Source organism: Cucurbita pepo, chromosome 9 (assembly GCF_057944985.1).
Source record: "Cucurbita pepo subsp. pepo isolate OVF chromosome 9, ASM5794498v1, whole genome shotgun sequence".
Classification (NCBI taxonomy): domain Eukaryota; kingdom Viridiplantae; phylum Streptophyta; class Magnoliopsida; order Cucurbitales; family Cucurbitaceae; genus Cucurbita; species Cucurbita pepo.
This window is the reverse complement of record NC_141806.1, coordinates 332,995-350,074: the sequence shown is the minus strand read 5'-3', so window position 1 is coordinate 350,074 and position 17,080 is coordinate 332,995. Positions and strand designations below refer to the sequence as shown.

The 17,080-nt window shown below is 37.5% G+C and overlaps 5 protein-coding genes across 7 annotated transcripts; 3 read left to right on the top strand and 2 right to left on the bottom strand.

Annotated features, from left to right (window-relative positions):
- Window positions 1-316: 316 nt before the first annotated feature.
- Window positions 317-2,978, top strand: EMB1417 (Pentatricopeptide repeat (PPR) superfamily protein). The gene is made up of 6 exons (XM_023685911.2): window positions 317-475; window positions 707-797; window positions 970-1,068; window positions 1,451-1,594; window positions 1,688-1,900; window positions 2,106-2,978. The coding sequence occupies exons 1-6, from the start codon at window positions 423-425 to the stop codon at window positions 2,508-2,510; spliced, it is 1,005 nt and encodes a 334-aa protein (XP_023541679.2). The 5' UTR covers window positions 317-422; the 3' UTR covers window positions 2,511-2,978.
- Window positions 2,822-7,449, bottom strand: LOC111801763 (dnaJ protein ERDJ2). 3 transcript variants are annotated; one of them, XM_023685908.2, is made up of 11 exons: window positions 7,294-7,449; window positions 6,409-6,636; window positions 6,222-6,317; window positions 5,958-6,078; window positions 5,764-5,870; window positions 5,439-5,656; window positions 4,961-5,138; window positions 4,728-4,847; window positions 4,270-4,356; window positions 3,953-4,063; window positions 2,822-3,819 (listed from the first exon to the last, which is right to left on the bottom strand). In XM_023685908.2, exons 2-11 carry the CDS (start codon window positions 6,592-6,594, stop codon window positions 2,986-2,988), a joined length of 2,058 nt encoding a protein of 685 aa, XP_023541676.2. In that variant the 5' UTR covers window positions 6,595-6,636; window positions 7,294-7,449; the 3' UTR covers window positions 2,822-2,985. The 3 variants fall into 3 exon arrangements, with proteins under 3 accessions (XP_023541676.2, XP_023541677.2, XP_023541678.2); XM_023685909.2 differs by having other exon boundaries at window positions 6,409-6,648; window positions 7,294-7,410; XM_023685910.2 differs by having other exon boundaries at window positions 6,409-6,645; window positions 7,294-7,402.
- A 580-nt stretch (window positions 7,450-8,029) lies between these two features.
- On the top strand, window positions 8,030-10,274 carry LOC111802390 (putative NADH dehydrogenase [ubiquinone] 1 alpha subcomplex subunit 5, mitochondrial). Its single transcript, XM_023686736.2, has 2 exons — window positions 8,030-8,426; window positions 9,794-10,274. The coding sequence occupies exons 1-2, from the start codon at window positions 8,114-8,116 to the stop codon at window positions 9,988-9,990; spliced, it is 510 nt and encodes a 169-aa protein (XP_023542504.1). The 5' UTR covers window positions 8,030-8,113; the 3' UTR covers window positions 9,991-10,274.
- A 181-nt stretch (window positions 10,275-10,455) lies between these two features.
- LOC111802389 (Pentatricopeptide repeat (PPR) superfamily protein) lies at window positions 10,456-13,212 on the bottom strand. The gene has a single exon (XM_023686735.2). The coding sequence runs from the start codon at window positions 13,182-13,184 to the stop codon at window positions 10,551-10,553; it is 2,634 nt and encodes an 877-aa protein (XP_023542503.2). The 5' UTR covers window positions 13,185-13,212; the 3' UTR covers window positions 10,456-10,550.
- Window positions 13,213-13,705: 493 nt separating this feature from the next.
- Window positions 13,706-17,016, top strand: LOC111801544 (protein SGT1 homolog). The gene is made up of 10 exons (XM_023685572.2): window positions 13,706-13,981; window positions 14,302-14,371; window positions 14,543-14,667; window positions 14,855-14,984; window positions 15,178-15,274; window positions 15,358-15,423; window positions 15,713-15,848; window positions 16,348-16,430; window positions 16,521-16,625; window positions 16,716-17,016. The coding sequence occupies exons 1-10, from the start codon at window positions 13,822-13,824 to the stop codon at window positions 16,821-16,823; spliced, it is 1,080 nt and encodes a 359-aa protein (XP_023541340.2). The 5' UTR covers window positions 13,706-13,821; the 3' UTR covers window positions 16,824-17,016.
- The last annotated feature ends 64 nt before the right edge of the window (window positions 17,017-17,080 follow it).

Here is a 17,080-nt window from a genome sequence, read left to right as displayed (position 1 = left end):
CTCTCTTGATTTTTTTAGTAAAAAATAGACATTTAATTTATTAATTTATTAGATAATAAATTATTTCAAGCATACTATTAAATATTTGATATTTCATAATAAATCTCAAAGGGTTTCTCTATCTTCATATCATTGAGTTGTCAAGAACAAATTATCATAGCGCATGCACTTTGTTGTACTAATAAAACATTATAAAGAACATTTTATATAGTTTAATCTGATATATGTATAGGAAGAGTTTGACCCTTTTAATATCTAGTTTGATATATGATTAATTTTGTATCTAATTGAATTTTAACTTTTATCTCTGATAGATTTATTTGAAAAGTATATTTATTTGTTTTTCTTTTTCCGGGACAATATCGACGAAGGATGAAAAGAAGAAATATGGGAAATTGAAGACATTCTTACACATTTCTTCAATGGCGCACTCTCTTGTTCCAGCATCGCTCTCGTCCGCCTTGGCTTCCAACCGGTAAAATTCTGCCTTTCTCGCTCTCTCTTCGTCTCAATGTATGTGTTTGGTTACTGAGAAAGTTACAGAAACAAAACGAGAAAGTTGTTGCCAGTGACGAAGTGTGTTTTGCGTAAGATGATGAAATTAGAAGTCCGATTGAATATAAACGAACTACTTTTTCTTCCTTAATGTCGAATTGGATATCGATTTTTCGAAAGCTATTGATATTTGTTTTCCTTTGCTGCACAGGATGCATACTTTGATTTACTCTTTTCCAGTCATAACCAAAGGGATTGAATCTGTTAAATTTTCGTTGATTGCAAGTGCAAGCAGTTCAGTGGTAAGCCTTCTCATCAATTGGTTTGCTGCTAGCGAGAATCAAACTAGCCTGTTCATTTCGATTGTGAAGAAGCAATTTCTGATCAATGGAAATTGGATATCTGTATTATGAGTTGAAGCAAATCCTGACCTTCCCTTTCCCTTCTTACACAAGTATTTCGATTTATTTGCAGGTATGCGCTGCAAAAGGTCCACGGCCGAGATATCCTCGGGTCTGGAAAACCAGGAAGAGGATTGGAACCATATCCAAGGCAGCAAAGCTTGTTGATTGTGTAAGCTCTCTTACTGTTGTCTCACAAGAAGCGTAATTTTGCATATTCAATTTGGAATTTCATAGCAGAAGATATTTTATTTCAGCTTGATTCAGAGTGAATTTGGGATGCATTTTGAGACTTTTGGAAGATGCATTTGAAGTGCTTTTAGGATTTTTAACATTACTTTTGAAAACTTCATAAAATTCTGCATAGTGCCTTCAATTGACCAAAAGCATTTCTTAATGCTTCAAAATTCGATACTGAACTCACCTTCAATGCAACTCAATCTTTTCTTGTTTCTTGGGATCATTTGTTATGTTCTACTTTTGAACTCAAATTCATTTGCAGGATTGAGCATTTAATTCGATGTCCTTTTATAAGTATTTACTTTTCATTTTAGGTCAAGGGACTGTCTAACGTGAAAGAGGAAGTCTATGGGGCTCTTGATTCCTTCATTGCCTGGGAACTAGAGTTTCCTCTTATTACTGTAAAAAAGGCCCTGAAGACCTTAGAGATCCAAAGAGAATGGAAGAGGATAATTCAGGTACTTTTCTTTCATGTCCTTTCTTGCTCTGCCCTTTTATCCTGAGAATGTCTCCGATCAAATGAGTTAAACAAGTTGGGCGTACTCTTGTAGTTGACGAAATGGATGTTAAGTAAAGGCCAAGGAAGAACAATGGGTAGCTATTTCACATTACTAAATGCCTTAGCTGAAGATGGAAGACTTGATGAAGCTGAAGAGCTTTGGAACAAATTATTTTCTCAGCATCTGGAGAGCATGCCTCGCATATTCTTCCATAAAATGATATCCCTTTACTATGAACGGGATATGCACGACAAGTTATTTGAGGTATTCAGTTTTCTCTTCTATTGCTTATTGCTACAGAAGCAGTTTCAACAAAGCTCTAAGCATTTATATTTTTAGCCACAAAACTCCAAGCAATTCTTCCATCTCTCATTATAAGAAACTTGCATGTTACGATTATTTCATATGATTTTTACTTGAATCATGTTGAACTCCGTAGATACTGAAATTTAACTGTCATTTCCCTTAGATATTTGCTGATATGGAGGAACTTGGAGTTCAACCAAGTATGGCGATTGTCACTATGCTTGGAAATGTCTTCCAAAAGTTGGGTATGTTAGATAAATATGAAAAATTGAAGAAGAAATATCCCCCACCGAAATGGGAATATCGTTACATAAGAGGAAAGCGCGTAAAAATACGAGCCAAGAATCTGCACGAAAATGGTAGTTCCAACAATGGTTCAGGTGAATTCGACAAAAAGGAGCATAGTTCAACAGAAGAACTGTTGGAGGAAGATGAAATAACTTCCCAAGATTCGAGTCTTGAAGATGATGAAATGAGTGAAGACCCAGATGAAGCCTTGGAAGATGAAAGTATGTTGTTGAAAGAATCCACTTTTGAGCACGATTTCATGGGATTTGGACAATTGTAAGTTCAAGATATAGATAATGTATTCCCCATTTCAAGTTCGTCAAAATTCTCTCCCTCAATATATAGTGTACACTTCTCTCTTCTTTTCTTTCTTTCTGTAATTTTGATCATACGGGATCACCAGTAGCATTGTGATCATCGAGCCAATTCCCTCAATATTATAATGCCCGACCTAACATATATTTTTGTTATTGAGAGTAAATGAAAGAAAAAGAAAATGTTCTTAATAAGTCGTAGAAGTCAATTTCATCAGCTGAGTGTGAGATAGCTGAATGTCGTGAACTAATTGCCTTCAAAAAAGGATAATAAATATGATCCGAAACTCGTGCATATTCTGTATTAAAGTCAATCTCATTAACGTAAAACTTCTAAAGTGGTATATAGAGAACAAAATTCTAGTGCACTATCATGTGGTAGGGCAGGGAGGGGAAAGGGGTTTGGGTTGTTGTCTCACTAAAAGAAAACAGAATTGTTTTTCATTCATCATCAGAACCAGAGCCTTCTGAACTTGAACTCTGCTGTTTATGCGCTTTTCCATTGGCAACAGGGCCCTTCTTTTTCACATTTTGTTCATCAGCTTCATCTTCGCTGTACTCGCTCTCGTAATCATCATATTCTTCTTCGTCATTTTCCTCTTCCTCTTCAATTCCATCCTCCATACTTGGTCCTTCTTCTGCAATAAAGCCACCACGGGTACCCGCACGGGTTCTTTTTGATATCTTCAATTTCAGGTTTGTCTTGTTATCGCAACCAATCCAAGAATCACACAGGCAGTAACAAGTCAAATTGTAGTTCCCCTCAGCTGGGGCATGGAACTTGCCTAGAACCAATCTCGATCCCGCTTTTACCTTCTCTACCGCTTCCCTAACTGCAGCACTAGTTTCCTTCACACTTGCTCCAGATCCCTCCATTTGTTCTTCGATTGCCTTGGAAGCTGCAGTTATGGCCGTAGCCTCATCCATGAAACTAACCTTCTGGTAAAACCAAACATTGTTTGAATTTGGGTCTGCAAGCAGGAACCAGAAGTTTTCTTCTTTGTGAAAGGGGTAGTAGGGAGCATGTGGGAGAGCACCCACCAGCCCATTGCGGCGTTCGAGTGTCACCCAAGCTTGAATGGTGACAGTATCACCCTCTTGGATACCCTCTTCACCTTCTGTTTCACATGAGATAGTAACTGTAACGGAAGGCATCATTTCCAGCATCGTTTCAACATCTTGCACTTCAGCAGGTGAGAAACCACCCACCTGAGCAAGCAGCTCAGCACGCTCTTCTTGAGTCAGCTTCTGAAGATCCTCAAATGCTCTCACTTTCTGCATTACAGTAATAAAAAACACTCATTAGAATAAGCAGGAAACTATTGAAGGAATGAAAATTGGACAAATTGCAATTTAGAACATAAAAAACTGAGTGGCGTACTGCAAAATTACATTGTGTCTAACCTACCTTACGGGCTATCTTCTTGACAACAGCCTCGCTGAAATGAGGCAGCTGTAGGAATGGTGCAATACCATCGGAGGATCCTCCAGTGGCCTTTCTTGAACTAAGAGGAACAGCCTGCATTTAACATCTGATATGGATCAAGATAAACAAATGGTGGCAAAAGCTAGCGTCACATATTTGACAGACAAGATATATGGGTGAGGCTACGGGTACTTCTCAAAAATAGAAGGCTCTAGACATGCCTTGAAAAGATAATCCCATGCGATTTCCAAAGCATTTGTGAGAAATTTACAATAGCAATACCATTCAAATCACGTTACCTGAATGATACATTGTGAGAGCTCAATGACCCCAGTTGCAGGACGTAGCCATCCTTGTCCTTGGACATTCCGTGGGATCAGTGCCATCTATACACAAGAAGACCGTCAAAGCATATTAGACTACTGCACAACCTTTGAACAAAACCATGTCGAAGAGAACGTAGAGAAAAGACGATGATAAGTAACATATTATCACTAGTTTTTCTTTTTATCACCGGTCTTTTAACAATATTTTAAAAGCATTGCGATTGAGGCTGAGCACATTCTTCCTGGAAAGAATCGTTCCCTCATCCATCACAAAATTGCCTTTCACAATTTTTCATCAAAAGCTGAGAGAAATGGTCAACATGCATGATATCATGAAAAAATACAAGACTCAACACTAAAATACCGCAGGAAAAAAGAAATCAACAGATACTAAGATACAGTTAACTACGGACAAGAATTCTTCATCTCACCTTCATTAATTCTTCAAGAAGGCGAGGAGCAAGTTCCAGCACATGTTTAAAGTCACTGTCCAAGGGTGGAGGCAAGTTGGCAAATTCACGAGTTAATTGAGCTTGGATCAACAATTGTGTCTGCATGTAAAATAAAAAAATATGTAAATTGTAAGTGTATGCACATATTCGAAACGTCATAAGGGACGAACAACTTTAAGTCACCGAACAAAGTTAATGTGAGCAGAAATTACTTTAACAAGGGCTGGATGTTGCTTCCAAAACTTCGCCTGCTCTTGTTTAATGTTCTTAAGGTCAAGATTCAACTCACTCCTAACTAGTCCAAATATCTTCTGAAGAGGATCATTATCAGTCCTACGAACTGGCATTTCCACATACTCAGCTGCCTTAATGAAGACATCCATTACTTTGCTGTGTATAGCCAAATTTATTAATAATGTTCAGAAGAAAAAAGAAGAAAGAAAATCAAAGATCTTACTTCATAATGAAGACTTCTCTTTACTTTTCTGATATGGCAATACTTAAAGATGTCTTATTTTATTCTAAAATGACAAGAAGTGTAACCAAGAAAACTTGACAGAAAATAAGAAGAATGTTCATAGATATACTTTACCTGGATATTAATCTATCTCTAAAACTGATTTAAGTTGAATTGTCTAGTCATTGTTATCCTAAAAATTTAAGATTGTCCATGCTTTTAACTAAAGATACCTTGGTGCCAAAGAAGGCTTCATGAAGTAATAATATGTGGAAAGTGTCTGACGCATGACATAGTTTCCAGTGTATTTGGACGACCTTGAAAGATATATAACGGCTATTACCAAAGGCAAGATAATACAAACTCCAACAATCCAGAGTAAAAGTATCCCACCAGATGCCCCATCGATATTTAGTAAGAATTGAGGGAGTGCAATTCCCATTTGAAACCCCTGCATCAACATATTAGCAAGTTTAAATTCTGAGTGGCATTTATCAAGATCAAAAAGTCATATATGATAGTTTTTCTTGTTTTCTGGGTAAGAAAAAGTTAATTAACCTGCTTGCCATCTGGATGGCCATATTTTTCATAATTCTCACGGGATATTGGATCTGTCAAAGCTTGATAAGCCTTAGATATGAACTCCACGAAATATTTGTGGGCCTCTGAGTAAAAGATACGAAGGGAAACATTAGCTGAGGTCTGCAAAGGGTAGAAAATAAAATGGGCACTAAACTATTAAAAAGCCCAACCTGGATCCGGATTTTTATCTGGATGGTATAGGATAGAAAGTCTCCTGTATGCCTTCTTTATATCCACATCCGAAGCCCCAGTTTCCAGTCCCAGAATACTAAACGGCTCAAAGACTTGAATCTGTGCGGTTATCGTAAAATTATACACATACTTTTAAGCCCACAGAAAATAATTTATTCCAAAAGTGGCAACAAGAAAAAACTACAACGAAATATCATTGAGAAGAATAATTTTTTCCTCATTAAAGATTAAACATAACTTACCTCGCGGCTTATATTTTTAATGTAATAGACCAATACGAACATGAAGATCCAAAGAAGTACTAGTGTCAAGTTGCTATATGTGGAGAAATTTGCTATCTGCAAAATGTAATGAAACACACAGTTTTAAAAAAAGTTGACACTCATCATTCGATCATGTTGTAGATTCAGTGTCATCAAGAAAACTTACCCGCTTGAATATTGACTTGCGATACTTCCCTGAACGGGAGCATTCAGAACACTGGCAATGTATAATCTTTGCCTTCTTTGAAGCCGCACGGCAGAGCTTAAGAATTGTATAAGGCACTAAAGGCAGTGCCATTATTGTCAAAATAAAGATTGGGAACAATGCACTATTCTCTTCCGACGTCGCCATTGAAACCTTTTTTCAGCAGTGCCTTCCGTCAATTTGTACTGTCTGCAGAAACTACTGTGTTACAACAACAAGATAATGAAGAGATTGTAGCATATCATAAAGGACGTTTTACAGTAACTTTGAAACCTAAGTGAATTTCAGAAACAGAAAAAAGAAGGAATCCTCAAGTAACAAAGATTAACTTGGTTGACCACATCATATAATATTTTCTGATTGCATGCAACTTTAGGAAACTGCAGGTTGAATGATGAGCATAGATCAGTAATATCTTCGCTATTGTGAAGAAAAGTTGAAAGCAGATAAACAAGCTTCCAACAACGACCCAAACTGTTCAATATCGCCTTAAGACCCAGAATCCTACCCACAAAATGCTGAAATGGCCTTTAACCGCCGTTAATTGATAGAGAGAAAGAGATAGGGCATCAAATCCAATGAAATTGAAGTCTAAACGATTTGAGCTACACCAAACTAACCACTCAAATACAAACATGATTTCGATCCATATGAATCAGCATCAATCTCATAAGAATCAGTACAGAAACAGCGGCGTCCAAACGAATAATTAATCAAATTATTCAAATCACACGCATGAAACTAAATGAAAGTTCGGAAGGGGGAACAATTCAGAATATCTCGACGCCAAACACATAAATATGTGATTTGAGGAGAAAAAGTGCAACAAAACAGAGAGATAAGGACCTGAACAATGGGAAATCGAGTCGGCGATCTGCTAAGCAAGTGCTAGCTCCGTCTTTTGGGTCGACTTTAGAGAGGGTGCTTCTTAGGAGGAGGAAGCTTGAAGGAACTAAAAGGAAAAATAGAAATTTATATTTATTTATTTCGAGCCTAAGATCCAAAACTAAAAAAATAAAAATAAAAAAAGAAGAATAGAATCTGGTTTTCCTTTTCCAGATCGACGGCTGGTATTAGAGAATTGGAATCAATGATCGTAATTGATGTGATATTTTATTTTATGGTTGTTCAACAAAATAGAAAAATGGATAATTTTCTCAACAAAAAAAAGAAGAATATCGGATGATGCAAAATTCTGGAGATCAACCAATGACTTCGTTACAAGTGGCAAAATTATAGTAATAAAATAGCCATATAAACTTTCTGTCGACCACCAAAAAAACACCCTTAAACTAAAAAATTTGGTCAAGAAAGTTAAAATTTGGTATTATATTTATATAGTATGATAAAATTTCATAAATAATAAAATTTTATCAAATAATAAAATTTATTTATGAAATTTTATCCAACCATTATACTTTTTTATTGATGTAAAAATAAAAAATAAAAAAATATATAAATTTTTGGTCATGGGCTTCAAGGCCCGTTAAGAGTAAATAAGAGTCTTTGTCCATAAACATGGGCTTCTTGCATGGCTTCAAAGCCCAATAAGAGCCATCCCATTCCAATCTCAACGGGGAGAGAAAGGCCCCTTCGTTCTCCCAAAGCGCCTAGCTCGTCACGATTCACAGAGTGATCGACAGAGAGACATAGGAGTTTTCCGACGATGTTTCTGCGAGTGATCGGACGGCCATTATTGGCCAAGGTGAAGCAGACGACGGGGATCGTCGGTCTGGATGTTGTCCCAAACGCCCGAGAGGTCTTGATCGGTCTTTACGGTAAAACCCTACAGGAGATCCAGGCCGTTCCCGAGGACGAAGGATACCGCAAGGCAGTCGAGAGCTTCACGCGCCACCGCTTGAAGGTCTGCCAGGAGGAGGAGGACTGGGAGCAAATCGAGAAGCGGCTTGGCTGTGGTCAGGTCGAGGAGCTCATTGAGGAAGCTCAGGACGAGCTCAAGCTCATTGCTAAAATGATCGGTATGTATATAATTTTCTGCAACCAAAGTTCTATTTTTTTACATATTTGTGAAATTTTGATGACAGTCTATTTCCGTTTCATTTCCTTGTCCTATCTGTTTCGTTATGGGAAGGGAATGTATGAATTGGGGATGGAAAATGGCAGGATTTTCGAGTTATGTGATATTTCTATAATTGCATTGCGTGGAAATGATGGAAACCGAACCTTTCGTACCCAAATTATGAGTTTGGCATCGGTAATGAGACCTTGGAGGCATGTTTTAAATACAAAGGATCCGTATATAAGAGAAGGATTATGGGTATATGAAATCTTTTTGGGTAGACGAAAAGCAAAGTTGTTGTTAGTATTTATGCTCAAAGTGGACGATATCATGTCATTGTGGAGATAGATAGAGGTCGTATGATCCCAAATAGCTGGTATTAGAGTCATGTCCCTAACTTAGCCGTGTTAGTAAAATCCTTGAGTTCCAATGTAGATGTAGTTAGTCATGAATCCGTGGTTGAGCTTTTGGATAGGTAGTGTGTGCTGTGAGGAGTAAACCTAAATAAAAAGTAATATGTAAAAGTGTAGTTTGAAGGTACGACTATGTGAGGGGAGACTCGAGATGGTACTTTGTTCTAGAGGAGGATTGTATGCGTGGACTAGATAAGTGTTTATGCTCAAAGTGGACAATAACATACCATTATGGGGAAGATCATTGAAAATACAAACAAAGTCCCACATTGACCATATAAAGAAAAAGTCATAGGTAGATGAGTGAGGAAAACCATCTCGTTGGTAGAGGCCTTTGAGAAGAAAACAAAACAAAGCCATAAAGGTTTATGCCAAAAGTGGACAGTATCATACTATTGTGGAGACAGGTTGTTGAATGTCGAATAATGGCATTTGCATCTTGTTGTACTGACAAAACTGTGTTAACACCAATGAATTAGATTGTTGTTATCCTTCTGCCATTGTTAGCTTCTTCTTACCTCGTTGAATGATGCGCCTCATGGCCTAATAGCAATCCCTGATTTCGTTGAATGATGCTGAAATTGCATATGTGAAGCAATATGCCCGACTTCTCTGGTCTTAGCTGCATTGCATTGGCACACACTCATTATTTCATAGATGGAACCAATATTTAAAATGTCAATGTCCACAAAAACGTCAAGATCTCAATTTTATGAAAAATTCAATGAAAATACCGAGAAAATGCGAGCTTCCCCTTTGCTCTATAGAAATGGATGGAAATGCCTACTACTAATTCCCATTCAATAGGTTCACAGTCAGGGGCTGAAAACCAGTGTCAATGAATATTTATTTAGAACCGGTCATCACAATCTGTTTGTAGCTTTGTTAGTGACAAGTTATTTGAAATATGCAGAGTGGGATCCGTGGGGTGTTCCTGATGACTACGAATGTGAAGTGATAGAGAATGATGCGCCAGTACCCAAGCATGTTCCTCTGCACCGACCAGGCCCTCTCCCTGAGGAGTTTTACAAAACGCTGGAGGCCATTAGCAGTGGTGGTAGTGCACAGAAAGTAGAGACGGCCGACAAAGCGTCTCAGGTGACAGAATGATCCTTCTTCCTTCACCATTTGGAGATTTCAAGTTTCAGAATCGAAAGCTGTTATTTATCCAATTATGTTTGTTCTTCAATAGGAATGATTGTTCGCAAAGTCGTGTACTTCAATAATAATCTTTACCCGACTCTGGAATGACATAAATTTACCCTTTCTTTGTCTTGTTTAAATTTTACTGTGCACACCAGCCCAGTCACTTCTGGACTGGTTTTGAGAATCAGCAATTTTAATCTTTTATTCCATAGATTGGAGAATAATTACTAAATTTTTGGATTTGTGTCTGATTGGTCTATGAACTTTGATGGATGTATCTTTTTGGTCTCGGACTTGTAAGACAATAAATTAAAGATTCAAGATTCAAGAACTTATTAGACATAAAATTGAAATAAAATATTTTTAAAGCGAAAGCTTAAGGATTTTTGTTTTTTTTTTTGTTTTTTGTTTTTTTTTTTTTTTTATAATTTAGAATTTTCATAAAGAAAGATTTTGAGAATCAAAATCAATGAAGATGAATTATGGGCAACCGCAAAGCTCCAAACATGGTAGCAGGTTCATGATCATGGGTAGTGCTTGCAAGAGCAGCTTCCATTTTTGAACACATGGAGTCTGCTCCCATCTCTCACAACCATTTCTCTCTCTACAACCTTTGTTGCAAGCAATATGAAGTCATGACATTCTTTGCAAATGCTTATGTTCTTCATTATACGTACAACACCTTTTGGAGGCATACTGACGAGACCAAATGCAAGAGCTAATTTTTCACTATGATGACATGAATCTTCATCGTCACGATACAAAAAGCCCCTACTCTTGAACTCAGCTCTCAAAAACTCTAACTTTTCTTCCATATCATTGATCTCAGGGTGCGATCTATCTCCTGTGATGAAGACATGAATCTTACCGCTTAATTCTACCCAGCTCTGGCTAGGACTCTTTCTCATTCCACGATCTCGCATTAGCTTACGAGTTTTCGTGCTTAAGTCGGGTCGGTCGAGCTCATCGTACAAGCTGGCCAGTAACAAATAGAAAGATGAATCATATGGGTCAAGTTGAAGTCCTCTTCTTGCCACATCTTCTCCAAGCAGCACGTTCCTATGCAATTTGCAGGCGCTTAACAATGTCTTGTAGATCTTGGCATCTGCCTCAAATGGCATGGATTCCACAATTTCCATTGCCTTCTCTAGCTGCCCAGCGCGGCCATGGAGATCAATGACACAAACATAATGATCCAATGCCGGTTCTATATTGTGAGTTTCTCTCATAGTTTGGAAATAATGCATGCCAAAATCAACCAAACCACCTTGACTGCAAGCTGAAAGTACTGATAGCAATGTGATAGAATCAGGCTTCAAACCAGCTAACCTCATGTTATCGAAGGCAGAGAGCGCGGCGGAGATATGCCCGTTGAGTGCTAATATAGATATCAATCCATTCCAAGAAACAACGTCCGGCTCTGTTATTTCTTCAAAAGCTTTGCAGGCATCCTTCAAGCATCCAACCTTGCCATAAAAGTCCACCAAACTATTTTTAACTGAACGCGTATTGTCTAAGCCATATCTCAAAGAATAGCAGTGAAGTTGTTTCCCAGTTTCAATTGTGCCTACCCCAGTTGCTGCAGATACCAAGCTTGCCAAGCTAATTTCATCCATCTTGACATTGTCAGCACGCATGGAATCAATGGTTTTTAGTGCCATTTCATGATCACCCATTTGATTCAATCTCGTGGCTAAGCTAGTATAAGTGATGGGATCCCGATGCTTCATAGTCCTAATCACTCGCCGAGCATCATCCACCATCTTGGATCGAGCATACGCATCCACAAGAGCGTTCCCGACAATGATATCGTGGTAAGCCATCGATTTTAGTATATATCCATGGAACATGGATATTTGATTTTTGCAGGCGCCAAGAATGCTAGAAAGAGTGAAGGAATTCGGCTGCACTCCGGCTGCTTGCATATCTAGAAAATATCTATAACAATCTTGTTCAAAACCATGCTCAGCAAGACCAGATATTAAAGAAGTCCAACAAATAACACTCGGGGTAGCTATCGACCCGAACACTCTCAAGGCATCATCTATCAAGTCAGATTTCATGTACATATTAATTAGTGCACTCCCAGCACAAACATCAGCCTCCAAACCAGCCAAGATTACCTGCAAGTGGATTTGCTTGCCTAGTTCAAGTGATGGTAGCAATGTGCAGGCACTTAAAGCACTGGAATATGTGAAACTGTTGGGTGGAATCCCAGACATCCTCATCTCTTGAAATGCGGCAATAGCCTCCTTGACCTTCGAATTTTGACTGAAGCAGGAGATAATAGATGTCCACAAAAACACATCTTTTTCAGGTGTTTGATTTGCTACCTTCATAGCATATTCTAACTCTTGGTATCCAGAGTACATATCGACGAGGGCCGTCTTTAGAACGACATTCAGATTGACTCCCAATGATATCAAATGACTATGGAGTAACTTCCCATATTTCAAACCCATAAAACTCGTCGTTGCTAAAAGTTTGGTAAAGGTGAACTCATTAGGAGCCACCCCAGACTCTAACATGGTGATGTATAATTGGAGAGCCTCAGCCCATTTCTGTGCTTGCACTAACGAAGAAATCATCGTCGTCCAAGTAACGGTATCGGCATCATCCATGTTCCTAAAAGTTTCATAAGCTTCCTTAGTACAATCACACTTTGCATACAAATCAATCAAGGTGCAGCCCAGAACTGGCTTTGACTCAAAGCCACCCTTGATGGCATAGCCATGGACGCAACTTCCAAGCTTCAGTTCTCTAGTTTCGGAGCACGATCGGATCAAAGTCGAAAGCGTGAACTCATTTGGAGAATTACCCAATGTTGTCATCAGATCAAACAATTCAAAAGCATCGTTGTAGTTTCCGTGCCTAACATAAGCAGCCTGCATTGTAGTCCAGGACACCACATCTCTGTCAGGCATTTCATCGAACAGGTTACGTGCTTGTTTGAGTCCAAAGCGTTTTGCATAAAGAGATAGCAAATTATTGCTGAGATACAAATTACCAAGAAGACCGAGCTTGATAATCGGGCTATGAACACAGACGCCCTCTTTTAAGGATTTGGAATTGCAGATTGAAATGAGCTGAGAGCAGCCTTCTTCCAGACGGTAGAGTTCATTTATATTGACAAACTTGGGTACTGTTCTACATAGCATGTTTTCTCCTGCAAGCCTTTGTTGTAGTTGGACTCATGTATGTATGTATATATATATATATATATATATATATATATATATATATATTAAATTTAAAATTAGTTGAAATTACAAATTAAGTAATTTTAAAATCTCATAAAAACTTCTTAACAATTAAAATAAACTAAATTTAAAATTTATTTCTTGTTATATTTTTGTTACAAATTTTTCAAATATTTTAAGATTGCAATGAAGGATAAAATTTTATCATCAAAATAAAACAATTTTAAAAATTTAAAAATTAATTTTTTTTTATTAATTAAAGATGATATCAATAGCTAATAATTAATTCTACTTAATATTTTGATAGAAATTATTAATACAATAATAATAAATCAAGATAATTTTAAATGTTTTTAAAAGATTAATTTTTTTTTTTTTTGGATGTTATTGAAAGAAATATGGATATTTAAGGGTTATGTAATTTTATTTAGCTTTTAATTTTAATATGCCATTTCACCTTAAAGGCCTTACATCAGTTATCAAGACTTCCAAGTCAATCAAGTTCTTTTACAAATCACGATCTTTCCCCTTCCCTCCCTTCCCCTCCCTTCCAGAACCCTCTTTCATTTTTCCGACGCTTTCAAGTTCTTCTTTCATGGCGTCCGATCTCGAAGCCAGGGCTAAGGAGGCGTTTATCGATGACCATTTCGAACTTTCCGTCGAGCTCTACACTCAGGCCATCGCTCTTAGTCCCAAGAAAGCCGAGCTTTACATTGACCGCGCTCAGGCCAACATCAAACTCGGCCATTACACTGGTATTTTTTTTATCTGTCTCTCGGATTTCATGTTTCCTTCTGATGTTTCTTACTAGGAAATCGTTCTTCGAAATGATTCTGTAAAGATTCGAATTGGACAAAGGAGAGTCTTTGATTGATTGTGATTTATACTGAATACTTTACTTGGACGCCAATTTTCTGCTTTTCTAAGAAGAAAATGTTAAAAGCATAGTAGATTTGAGATTCTTTAGAAGAGTCGGTTGATTATGTTCAATTAATGAAGGTGAGTTTTCTCTGCTTAATTTTAGTGTAGATGATAATAATCTAGAGTTGTTTGTGATTCGAGCTTATGCATGCAGAGGCTGTCGCTGATGCTAACAAAGCAATTGAACTTGACCCTTCAAATTCAAAAGCATACTTGCGCAAAGGGTAAGCATTATGCTTACTTGTGTAGCTTCTGATGTTCTATTCCATTCTTTAGAGTCAAGATTCTTATGTTTTTCAGGGTTGCAACTTCGCGTGACATTCATATTGATTCTTTAAATTCTGCTTATTTAGGCATTAAGCTTTGTATTCCTCTTGTGTCTGTCTTTGGTTCAGCACTGCGTGTCTGAAGCTCGAGGAATATCAAACAGCGAAGGTTGCCTTGGAGACAGGTTCTGCTATGGCCTCAGGAGATTCAAGATTCTCAAGTTTAATAAAAGAATGTGAAAAACTCATTGCCGGTATGTGCTGCTTGATAATTTACCGGTTTAAATTTGTTGATAACTTACAATGAGGATGATGGATCTTCTTTGCTAAGTTTGGTTATGTCTGAACATGGTTCTTTTGTTCATAGTTGACATCAATGACTTATTTGGAAAGAGCATTTACATTTTTTCCAATTCATGGATGCCCACATCTTCATAACAGAGGAAATGGGCGATCTTCCGCAGGAATCTGTTGAAGAAACTGTTCAGGAACCTGTTTTACCAACAAATAATGTTGTACCTGTGAGTGATCAATTGCATCAGGCAACAGTTGAAGCCAAACCGAAATTCAGGTTGCTGCTTTTTGTCTGTTCTTGTAGGAGTAGTAAATATTTTCTCTCAATTTTTTGCACTCCTTTTCTTCTTGGTCGTCCTCTCAGCTTGAGTTGCATTAATTCTTTTGGCACTTAGGTTATTAGGTATTTCATTATAAGGATGCATCATGGTGTAGATGATAACCATAGTTTCTTCCAAATACACGTGCAGGCACGAATTTTATCAGAAGCCAGAAGAAGTGGTCGTGACCATATTTGCAAAGGGCATACCAGCTGAAAATGTTGCTGTTGAATTTGGTGAACAAATTGTACGGACTGCACTTGAATGTTAATTTGTTTTTAATATGATTCAATGAAAAAGTTAATTGAAAATTTAATGGCTTGTTTGCAGTTGAGTGTTACTATCAATCTTCCTGGTGAAGATGCATATCGTTTCCAGACTCGTTTATTTGGGAAGGTATTGCCAGACTTTTTTTTTTTAACTTAATTGTTTAAGGGACAAATGCGGTGTTTTATTTGATACCCAAAACAAAATGGAATGTTTTAAATGTTGAAAATTAGTATCTTTGATTATGTCCTCCTCACTCTTGTTTTCTTTCTTCCTGTTGCAATGGATCCACTTCCTTGCGGTTTTTATTTTTTCTTATTTGAGCATTTGTTTCCTCTGGTAACATGGAAATTACGCTTATTTATGCATCTGATTTTGTTTAGAATTCTTATGTTTTGTGTTTGGCTTTCCAAAACAGATAATACGCGAGAAGTGCAAATTTTTGGTTTTATCTACGAAAATTGAAATTCGTCTAGCAAAGGCTGAGCTAATAACCTGGACGAGTCTTGAATTCAAAAAGGATAATAGAATTACCCAGAGCATTAGTGTCCCCGGTAGGTGAATCTGTTCTTTGTACACTCTTCATTTAACTTCTCCTAAGGTCTACACTGTATTACTAGCATGGGCTGATCATGATCTATTCTCTTCATTCAATGCTTAAGATGCTTGAATTTAACATCCAAAAATTTGAGCAAAAATTTGTGATCTGTTTTACGTGCCGCTGCATATTGGCTGTCAAATGGGTTTGCAGACTGTTTTTGCACGGTGTAGCTTTTATATATGCCTAAATTGTGTGGTCTTGGTTGCATTATTTATGTTGCACTAAGCTCCTCATGCCCTTGTTGAACTAATAGCATATGATTAGTCACTTGAATCAAACGGTTTATATCGTAATCGTGTCTGGAGCTATGTATATCCTATATTAATGATGGTGTTTCATTTATGAGAAACATAATGGAATTTTTTTCCTCCAACAAGTAACATAATCAAGCTTGTTTTGCGTCTCCCCTGTTTTCTGTTTCTGAGCTTGATGAAGACTTGTGATTTCTGTAGCTAGTGGATCTCAGAGGCCTTCTTACCCCTCCTCTAAGCCGAAAAGAGATTGGGATAAAATTGAAGCTGAAGTGAAAAAGGAGGTCTGCTTGAAATAATGGTCTTTTCTTTTCTTATTATTCTTTGGGGGAGTGTGTGTGACCTTACTACTACTATTCGCTTTTCTATTGTAGGAGAAAGACGAAAAACTAGACGGGGATGCAGCTTTGAACAAGTTTTTCCGAGACATATACAAGGACGCCGACGAGGATACGAGAAGGGCCATGCAAAAATCATTTGTAAGGCTTCCTTCTAAGTACTTTGACATGTTTAATCATCCTCTTTTGAGAATTATTGATTGAATTGGTTGATTTGCTTGGGTGTTTAAGGTGGAGTCGAATGGCACGGTCCTGTCCACGAACTGGAAGGAGGTCGGGACAAAGAAGGTGGAAGGTAGCCCTCCAGATGGTATGGAGTTGAAGAAATGGGAGATCTGATGAAAAGAGAGAGCATAATATTTCCCATTGGTTTGTTGATGATGCTTAATGATTTCTTATCAGTTTGCAGTTTTGGTTTTGTCTACGATGATTTCTGTAAAACCAACAACCAAGTGTTCGCTTATTTTCTTGCGTTTGCAACTCTTATGTTTGTACTCAGAAATTGATTGACAAATGCCTCCATTACATCTAATTATTATTTTTAGTGACTACCAAAATATAGAATAATGGAATGGGCTTTGATTTGGGCCTTACTT

What these genes read in the sequence shown, in the direction of transcription:
- EMB1417 (XM_023685911.2), top strand. Translation starts at nt 423, where the DNA reads ATGGCGCACTCTCTTGTTCCAGCATCGCTCTCGTCCGCCTTGGCTTCC. An exon ending in TCCGCCTTGGCTTCCAACCG is followed by an intron (nt 476 to 706) that starts GTAAAATTCTGC and finishes TTTGCTGCACAG; the next exon opens with GATGCATACTTTGATTTACT. An exon ending in CAAGTGCAAGCAGTTCAGTG is followed by an intron (nt 798 to 969) that starts GTAAGCCTTCTC and finishes ATTTATTTGCAG; the next exon opens with GTATGCGCTGCAAAAGGTCC.
- LOC111801763 (XM_023685908.2), bottom strand. Translation starts at nt 6,594, where the DNA reads ATGGCGACGTCGGAAGAGAATAGTGCATTGTTCCCAATCTTTATTTTG. An exon ending in TTAAAAATATAAGCCGCGAG is followed by an intron (nt 6,079 to 6,221) that starts GTAAGTTATGTT and finishes ATAACCGCACAG; the next exon opens with ATTCAAGTCTTTGAGCCGTT. An exon ending in TCTCACAATGTATCATTCAG is followed by an intron (nt 4,064 to 4,269) that starts GTAACGTGATTT and finishes TGTTAAATGCAG; the next exon opens with GCTGTTCCTCTTAGTTCAAG.
- LOC111802390 (XM_023686736.2), top strand. Translation starts at nt 8,114, where the DNA reads ATGTTTCTGCGAGTGATCGGACGGCCATTATTGGCCAAGGTGAAGCAG. An exon ending in GCTCATTGCTAAAATGATCG is followed by an intron (nt 8,427 to 9,793) that starts GTATGTATATAA and finishes TGAAATATGCAG; the next exon opens with AGTGGGATCCGTGGGGTGTT.
- LOC111802389 (XM_023686735.2), bottom strand. Translation starts at nt 13,184, where the DNA reads ATGCTATGTAGAACAGTACCCAAGTTTGTCAATATAAATGAACTCTAC.
- LOC111801544 (XM_023685572.2), top strand. Translation starts at nt 13,822, where the DNA reads ATGGCGTCCGATCTCGAAGCCAGGGCTAAGGAGGCGTTTATCGATGAC. An exon ending in ATGTGAAAAACTCATTGCCG is followed by an intron (nt 14,668 to 14,854) that starts GTATGTGCTGCT and finishes TCTTCATAACAG; the next exon opens with AGGAAATGGGCGATCTTCCG. An exon ending in GAAGCCAAACCGAAATTCAG is followed by an intron (nt 14,985 to 15,177) that starts GTTGCTGCTTTT and finishes ATACACGTGCAG; the next exon opens with GCACGAATTTTATCAGAAGC.